This window comes from Hordeum vulgare, chromosome 3H (assembly GCF_904849725.1).
Source record: "Hordeum vulgare subsp. vulgare chromosome 3H, MorexV3_pseudomolecules_assembly, whole genome shotgun sequence".
Lineage (NCBI taxonomy): Eukaryota > Viridiplantae > Streptophyta > Magnoliopsida > Poales > Poaceae > Hordeum > Hordeum vulgare.
This window is the reverse complement of record NC_058520.1, coordinates 586,648,987-586,658,343: the sequence shown is the minus strand read 5'-3', so window position 1 is coordinate 586,658,343 and position 9,357 is coordinate 586,648,987. Positions and strand designations below refer to the sequence as shown.

The following is a 9,357-nucleotide window of genomic DNA, read 5'->3' as shown; positions in this document are numbered from 1 at the left end:
GAATTGAGGATTTTCCATCTCAACTAGTGGGTTAAATGTTTTGAACCTATATATGGGTTTCTCTTTCTTTTTCTTCTTCTTGTACTCCTCATCATCAGAGTCACTCTTCTGCATCTTCTCAGAATCATCTTCTTCTGGTAGCTGCAGTTCCTCTTCAGTGTCATCATCTGTGCCTGGAACATGTCTGTACTCAGCTCCTACTTTATTCCCCTTCTCAAGCAATGCATCCCGCACAACATCATCTACATTTTTATCATACAAATCATCATCATCATCCACTGCATAATCACTATCATACCATGTTGGATCATGCTCAGAATCACATTCCCATTCCTCTTCTGCATCTGATGACTTGTCTGAACTATCTGCATCTTCAGCACTCTCTGTAGTAGCTGTGTTGCTCTTTTTTTTCATATGCCTCCTTTTCTCTTGCCTCATAGGGCTAAGTATTACTTCAGGCAATTCAGGCCCAACCCTATAAGCAACGTCATCTTCCTCCTCCTCCAATTTTTTAATCTCAGTTGTTTTCACATGCTTCACAAACAAAACAAGCACCTTTGAATTAACAGTAGCTTCTGCCATCTTCAAACAGTCCACTTCAAAATCAATTGCCACCATTCCTGAAATTGTCTTACCAGGTGGGCACTAGAAAATAATGTCCAACTCACCAGGTGGATATCTCAGCTGACCCAACATATAGTCAATCATATAATTGCAGAAAGTGTTCCTATCAAGGTTATCAAAGAATGCTACTTTTTCATCCAAATAAGCCAAATTAATTCATTTTCCCATGAAAAAGCCACCATGATGCATCTCAATACTGAACTTTACTGAATCCGAACCTACATTGCGAAAATCATGGAAAATTAACCCTAGATCGGCCGGTGAGGGGGAGGAGAACTAAACCTACGGGAGGGGAGGGGAAAGAGACAAAGAACTAACCGTAGATCGTCTGGCCAACCTCTTCTGTCCACAACTTCGGCAGCCTCTCCATCACCTCCATCAGCTCAATACTTGCCGCCGGCGAGCTCGACGCACCAGCACCGCGGCCGCCTGTCGCCTCCCTCATCTGTCCTAAGGCAGGGACGTTTCCAAGTGATTAGCAAACCGACCAGGGTCTTCTGTGCAAAAATCACCTCACACGTGAGCCTCGCGTGACCGCGAACGAAGAAAACCGGGCAGCGGACCGGTCCAACTGGCGGTTGTGACCTAGATAAGCCCGAAACGCAAGTTCTGTGATGGATTTTTTCGGTTTGCAAGTAGTGGGACTTAAGTGCACCCGCAGCACAAGTTCTAAGACCGCCAGCGCCTTTTACTCTAGAAAACCTAATCATAGACATGAGGTATGCAGGAATACTGATAATGCATGCATAGAGGAGTATAATCTTCCCTTTGTAGGTTAGAAACCTTTCCATCCAGCCAGAAATATTCTTAACAATTCTATCTAAAATTGATTGAATGTCTTCTCGTCTAAGATTATTATAATGAAGAGGTACACCTAGGTATCTTATAGGAAAAGCACCTAGTTTACAACAGAAAATCCGTGCAAACTCCACAGCCAGACACTCTTCCACATTAATGGTCATAAGGTCACTTTTGTGGAAGTTGATTTTCAAGCTAGACAGATTTTCAAAACAGGCCAACAACCATTAAGTGCATATCTTTAACTACTGAATTCTTCAGAAAGAGAATAGTATCATATGTATATTGCAAACTCACCACATCTCCTGGAATGATATGAGGCATAACCCCGCAATCAACCCCTGATTAGAAGCTTTTTAAAAAAAAATCAGCAACTCACATTCACATGTTTTGAAAAAAACAGGTCACATGTTTTTTTCTGATAGCATTTACCGTCACATGTTTGTTTGCTACTGCAAGCTGTCCTTTTCCGGCTATCTGCGGGAGCCGAGCCTAGCGCGAGCAATTCATGGCAATGACACAATCCTACCTAATCAGCAATGACGTCAATTCTGAAGCTCCATTCACTGCCGAGCTGTATATATGTCCAATACGCCCAATCACGAGGAGCAGCTCTAGCTACATTGGTCGATTCGTGTTAAACAATCACGCGCTCTCATCCGAAAGCCCACCGATTACGTAGCCTCGACGGGCCGGTCGACATCGTTGCTCTCCGCACGGTGGCAAGCATGCAGCGGCAAGAGGAGTCCGGCGAGGACATCGTGATCGTGGGCGCCGGGATCGCCGGCCTCGCCGCCGCACTCGGGCTACACAGGAAAGGGGTGAGGAGCGTGGTGCTGGAGTCGTCCCCGGCGCTCCGGGCGTCCGGGTTCGCCTTGGCCACGTGGCCCAACGCCTTCCGCGCGCTCGACGCCCTCGGCGTCGGCGACCAGATCAGGAAGCTCCACCTGCGTATCGAAGAGCTGCGCGTCATGTCGGCGTCCACGGGAGAGATATCAAAGGAAGTGGACTTCAGAGACGAGTTCTGCTGCATCAGGCGCGACGTGCTGCTGCACGTCCTGGCGTCGGAGCTGCCGACGGGCACCATCCGCTACTCCTCCAAGATCGTATCCATCGACGAGCACTTCGACGGCGCCAAGATCCTCCACCTCGCCGACGGCTCGACTCTCCGGGCAAAGGTGCTGGTAGGCTGCGACGGGATCAACTCCGTGGTGGCCAGATGGCTGGGGCTCGCCAAGCCGTCGCACTCCGGGCGCTCCGCCACGCGGGGCTTCGCGCTTTATCCCGACGGCCACGGCCTCCCGCCCAAGTTCCTGCAGTTCTTTGGCCACGGCTTCCGCTTCGGCTTCATGCCCTGCAACGATACCGACGTCTACTGGTTCTACACATGGTCTACCTCCACAGACGGTCAGTTCAGCAAGATACTCCCTGCATCCATGGCGATGCTGTGATGTTCGGTGTCCATTTACCGTCTCGCGTTGACTGACGTGACGTGCAGATCATGGTCTCGACGAGAGCCGCGCCAAGATGAAGCAGAACGTGCTGACGAAGCTGAGGAGCTCCAAGGTGCCTGCGGAGGCGCTGGAATTGGTGGAGAGGACCGAGGATGCGCCCGTCGTGCCGCTGCGGTTCCGGCCCCCGCTCTCGCTCTTGTTCGCGGGCATCAGCAAGGGGAACGTGTGCGTGGCCGGCGACGCGCTGCACCCAATGACGCCGGACCTGGGGCAGGGCGGCTGCGCGGCGTTGGAGGACGGCGTCGTCCTGGCCAGATGCCTTGGCGAGGCCATCCTCGCTGGCGATGGCGACGGAGCGACTGGCGGCAGTGAGAAGGAGAGGATCGACTCGTGCCTGCGCAGGTACGTCGGGATACGCCGATGGAGGAGCATCGAGCTCATCGGAACCGCCTATATCGTCGGCTTCTTCCAGCAGAGTAATAACAGGATCATCAGCTTTCTGCGGGAGAAGGTGCTGGCTGGAGTTCTCGTCGGAAGGCTCGTGAAAATGTCCGACCATGACTGCGGAACGCTGTCAAGCTAGACATCTACTGTATGTGTCTATTTTGAATACATTGAATAACACTCCCTTTATTTATTTTTTTCGAAATGGAAGTAAAGATTGCCTTATCTATTAAATAAGTAGAAAAAAAATTATTCAGTTAATTATAAAAAACCGGATAAAAGCCGGAACAATAAAGCCCATCCTTATGGACGGCACGTCGACCAAGCCCATTTTCGTAGACTGAAACACTCAGGGCAAAGCCCATCCTTATGGACGACACGTCGACCTATGACCACACAACGCAGCTCCGACTCTGACGGAAAACTCTCTAGGAAAACCAGACACGACTAGCGCCACGGGAGATCACTGAGAGGGCTACCTGCAGCGAGTCATCATATACCACAGGGCCCCGCCGCCGCAGCTTTGACTCCATAGCAAAAAACAAACCGAGGCAGAACCATGGACACACCGAAGAAGAACACACTACCGCAACCATTGGCGCATCGCCGACATCACTCCGACCATCATCGTTGCCACAGAAGTCTGGATGCTACGCCTACCGCCAACCGCCATCCACGGTCGCGCTCACCGACGCCAAGCTCCCAAGACGGAGCCTCCAAGAGGGAATACGACACCAAGGCGTCGTCATCGTCCGATCACAGATCAAGGTTTCCTCCGGAGAGGTCGAAATGGCCAGATCCGCGCAGGAGGGGTGGGAAAACAAGCAACGATGCCCCCAAGAAGGTCAACGACGGCCACAGCCGCCGCCATCGCGGGTCGATCACGGCACGAGGCCAAGACATGGTTTTCACCAAGCTCCACACCACCTTTACCGCACATCATCCCGCATTGGCATTGACAAGTCCACCAAACATCACCACCATCGAAGCTGCCCATCGACGAAGAAGCAGCAATATCCATCGCAGCGAGCCGCACCTCGCGGAGACCGCCGATGCCCGGAAACCAGATCCGCATCACACGTCGCCGGAGCGCACATCCTCGCCGCCATGAGCCTTCGATCTGCGCACCCCAAGGGGCGTCCATGCAATGCCAGATCACACAGACACCCACCGGCCACGCCTCTCGCGGCCGAAGCTGCCGCACGAGCGCGCTCCATGCGCGAAATGCCTCGCCAGATCGGCGACAACTCCTTCGCCCCTCGCACGCCCCTACCGGGCGCTAAGCATCTGTGAGGCCCCTTGCGAGATGCATGCCTCGACGGAGACCCTTGCAGCCCTTGTCCACCACACTAGAGACCCCTGCTCGCCCCTTGCACGCATGCGCCACCACTGCGGCCTCCATGCACCCCTGCACCCTGTGCCGACGCCGCTGCCTTCTTGCGCGCCCAGCAGGTCGAACCAGAGCGGTTGGGGCGTGCCTCACTAGATCTGCGCTGTTGTCGTAGCCTCCCTGCATGCCCAGGCCGACGCCACGGCCACCCTGCACGACCAGCAGCTTGGAGCAGGGCAGCCGGGAGATCCTTGCCAGATACGTGTCGCCCGGTGCCCGGGAGCACCAGTGCCACACCCTAGCAACGTCCATGCGGTAACGCGTCTTGCCTGGCTGCCCCGTCGAGCAGCCCTGCGGCCACACCTAGCACCACGCGACCGAGCCGGCCCACGTCGCCCGAGCGCCCCGCAGAGGAGGGGAGAAGAGCCCTGCCGCCGCCGACCCACGAGGGTGTTTTGCCTGGCGGCGCCCTCCGATGACTGCGAGGAAGTTGAATGGCGAAGTGGGGGCAGGCGGCGCCGCCTAGGGTTGTGCCCGAGCCGCTCACGGGAGCGGCACGGGGCGGGGAAGTACAGGGATAAGTCCGGTTATAATACTGCCTTCATAGTAGAATAAAAGATGTATTGATTTCCGTGTAAGTGAACCATTTAAATGTTTCATCATGATTATAGAATAAACTAATAACATCTGCAATACCTAATAGATAGGATATGAAAGGAGGGGGACTTTTCCATCGTCCTATATGCAAAAGAAATTTAGCAATTCAATAAAAATTTAAGAATTCTGAATATATTTTTAAAATAAATCTACCTTCCATTATACCTGTAAAAAAATTCCAAAAAAGAAAATTGCACTTTGACTTCTATTCAAGGAAGACAAATTTTTGATCAAAATAGTGTGAATAGTGACCCATAATAGCAATAAATATTATATACTAGTGCAAAACAAAGTCAAGTTTAATATGAAAATACTTCGGAACTATTTTGGCTTTTTAATTAATTATTTAAAAAAAATCATCATATAGATGCATATACTACCATAAACCAAAGTGTATTTCCCGGATATGAAGCTGCTTTTCATGATGCTTCAAAAGATATAAACTCCTCTTCCTCCTCCTCCTCCGATGGTGAGCGCGAGTACAACTCCACCTACAACCTCACTTCGGCTAGCGACAGACCCAACCGGCAAGGTGAGATTTGCAACCGCGGCTGCGTTGTCGCCAACATCCTGGGCGGCAAGCTGCCCATCTAAGACACCTCGCAGCCAAAATGCGGGCCGCCCAGGTGGCCTACGAGGAGATGGCCACCATGGAGGGCGAGGAGCGTGCACGGCAGGAGAAGCACTTTCAGGACCTCCTCGCAGCTGACAACGAGCAACAAGGTCGCATCGATACAGACCAGGCCTTCTCCGTATCCTCTCATTACGAGTACGATGATCTGCAGGCTCCTAGCGGCCGCCAGCCAGCCAATCACTCCTCCTCCCCCCGCAGTTCCGTCCGGAATACCGACGGGAGCCGCGGCAGGCGCTCGCAGCGCCAAAACGAGCAACCGGCAGTATCCAGCCGGCTCCGTGAGCCGGCCGGGGAGCCGACCGGCCGCCTCGCAGCCCTACTCCGCCCCCGCGCCAGGAGTGACCACGCTCGCCTGCGCCTGCCGTTCGGTCGGAACTCGTGACCTGGCTCGGACCATGCGTCCCCTGCAGCGAGAACGATGCCCGCACCCGCCTCGACCCGCTAGCGTAGTCGGCCTTCCTGGAGGAGGAGGGCCCGATCGGTCAGGCCTGCTTCGGCCCCTGGATCTGCGAACACCCGTTCCCAACCGACTTCACACTCCCATGTGACACTCCAAAGTACAACAGCTCCGCCAAGCTGGAGGACTGGCTGATCGACTACACCAGTATAGTCGGCATCGCCAGGGGGAACAAGCCCATCACACCACCCCCCCGCTACGTGCCGCTAATGCTAACGGACTCGGCCCGGACCTGGCTTAACAGCTTGCCGGCCGACAGCGTCAACACCTGGCTACAAACGCCCTTGTTGCTCCCGCGAGCTGGCTATGTGCGTCCAGTAGCAGGACGAGCCCCTCCGCGCGTACGTCACGTGTTAGACTGAGTTGCGCAACTCCTGCCAAGGAGTCCATGAAGTGCAGGCCATCCAGTACTTTATCGAGGGCTGCCGAGACGGCACCCTCCTCATGCACAAGCTTATGTGCTCCAAGCTGACCACGCTGGTGGCGCTCATGGCCAAGGCGGCCAAATTCGCTAAAACGGACTCCGCGATGCGGATCAATGTCAGCGCGGCCGACAAGCCTGACCAGCCGCCCGCCACGACGCGGCCGACTGGCGACAACCGCGGCCAGTTGAACAACAAGCGCAAGTCCAACCAGCCAGTCGAGGAAGAACAACTGGGTGCTCATGCCGGCAGCCAGAGCTCGCGAGCCGGCAAGGCCACCTGGCAGCCCAAGCTCACCTTCGAGCAAATGCTCGACGCGCCTTGCAAAATGCACTCCGGGGCGAAACCGGCTACCCACATGCTCTGGCAGTGCAGCACAGCTTCTCTCAACGGCTGGCCCGAAGCGACGGCCCGCCGGCTCCGTGCTAGCAGTCCCCGGCAACGGCACTAGAGAAATGTTGTTGACGTGCTCCTGACTTGATGCCTCCACGGCAACAGAGCCAGAACTGCTCCCAGTTGCTCAACAATTAGCAATTGTCTTGCAATGGCCCACCACCGCACGGGTTCGCGGCAGTTTTCGAGGGTAGAGTATTCAACCCAAATTTGTTGGTTAGCCCGGCAGGAAGTGAGAGGATACTCTCAAGTATTAGCAGCTGAATGTGTCAGATTCAACCACACCTGAAAGATTAGTATCTGCAAGCAAGTATCAGCAGCAAAGTAGTATGATAACAACGGTGTCAGAAACGATCTGTTGACAAGGCAGACTATTCTTAACTGTCGTATCAATGGCACCAGAAGTTGCCCGTGGACAGGAAATATTCTTTCCCATCAACGTCGAGAGAAAAAGTATTGTAGCAGGTAGCAGCAGTGTAACGAGTAACAGCAGTGTCAAGGAACAGCAGTAGTGACAATAGTAGCAAGTAGCAACAGTAGCGAGTAACAGCAGTAGCAAGTAGCAACAGAGCAAAGCAGGTAACAGCAGCAGCAACAGTAGTAACAACAGCAGAGCAAAACAAGTAACAACAGCAGTGGGACAAGCTCGTAGGAAATGGGTTGGTGATTCGTTTGAATGACATTCATCATGCAACAGTTATAACACGGAGAGATATGTGGCTAGCTCCCGTTCGTCAATGTGATGTAGGCATGCATTCCGTGTGTCGTCATACGTGCTTAGGGAAAAGAACTTGCATGACATCTATTGTCCATCCCTCCCGTGGTAGCGGGGTCCAAAAGGATACTACGGGATATTAAGGTTCTCCTTTTAATAAAGAACCGGAACAACGCATTAGCATTTGGTGAACACATGAACTCCTCAAACTATGGTCATCACCGGGAGTGGTTCCGCTTATTGTCACTCCGGGGTTGCCGGGTCATAACACATAGTAGGTAACTACAACTTGCAAGATCGGATCTAAAACACACATATATTGGTGACAACATAATAATTTCAGATCTGAAATCATGGCACTCGGGCCCTAGTGACAAGCATTAAGCATGGCAAAGTAGTAGCAACATCAATCTCACAACATAGTGGATACTAGGGATCAATCCCCGTCAAAACTAACTCGATTACATGATAGATCTCATCCTACTCATCACCGCCCAGCGAGCCTACGAATAGTTTACTCACGAACGATGAAGAGCTTCATGGAATTGGAGAGGGAAGAAGGTTGATGATGACGATGGCGACGGTTTCCCCTCTCCGGAGCCCAAAACCGACTCCAGATCTGTCCTCGAGATGAAGAACAGGATGTGTCGGCGCCTCCGTATCGCAAACGCGATGAAATCTTCTCTTCTAATTTTTTTCGGGACGAAAGTGAATTTATAGAGCTGGAGTTGGGGGCGGCAGACCCACGTGGGCCCCACAAGCTTGGTTGCTGCGGCTAGGGGGCGGCAACAGGGCTTGTGGCCCACTGGCCCATCCCCTCCGATGGATCTTTGCGTAGGTATTTTTCATATTTTCCAGAAATATTCTCCGTAAATTTTCAGGACGTTCCGAGAACTTTCATTTCTGCACAAAAACAACACGACGGCAATTCTGCTGAAAACAACGTCAGTCCGGGTTAGTTCCATTCAAATCATGCAAATTAGAGTCCAAAACAAGGGCAAAAGAGTTTGGAAAAGTAGATACGATGGAGACGTATCAACTCCCCCAAGCTTAAAACCTTGCTTGTCCTCAAGCAACTTAGTTGACAAACTGAAAGAGAAAGAAAAACTTTGACAAACTCTGTTTGATCTTGTTGTTGCAAGTATGTCTAACTCATAACCAGAATTTCAGCAAAATCACAAGTTAACCACATTAGCAAGTGACACATAGATCTCACGGTAAACTAATATCAATGTCATAATCAGCTAGCGAGCAAGTAATAATGAGTTTCAGATACCAACAATTCAATCAAAACAAGCATGAAGCAATATGAATAGGTGGTATCTCGCTAGCTCTTTCTGAGACTGCAAAACATAAATGCAGAGCACTTTCAAAGATCAAGGGCTGACTAAACATTGTAATTCATAGCAACGAAGATCCAGTCATAGTC

The 9,357-nt window shown here is 52.2% G+C and overlaps 1 protein-coding gene across 1 annotated transcript; it reads left to right on the top strand.

The window, feature by feature from the left end:
- The first annotated feature begins 2,131 nt into the window (after positions 1-2,131).
- Positions 2,132-3,459, top strand: LOC123440823 (monooxygenase 2-like). The gene is made up of 2 exons (XM_045117370.1): positions 2,132-2,829; positions 2,921-3,459. Exons 1-2 carry the CDS (start codon positions 2,151-2,153, stop codon positions 3,457-3,459), a joined length of 1,218 nt encoding a protein of 405 aa, XP_044973305.1. The 5' UTR covers positions 2,132-2,150.
- Positions 3,460-9,357: the final 5,898 nt, after the last annotated feature.

What these genes read in the sequence shown, in the direction of transcription:
- LOC123440823 (XM_045117370.1), top strand. Translation starts at nt 2,151, where the DNA reads ATGCAGCGGCAAGAGGAGTCCGGCGAGGACATCGTGATCGTGGGCGCC. An exon ending in ATGGTCTACCTCCACAGACG is followed by an intron (nt 2,830 to 2,920) that starts GTCAGTTCAGCA and finishes CGTGACGTGCAG; the next exon opens with ATCATGGTCTCGACGAGAGC.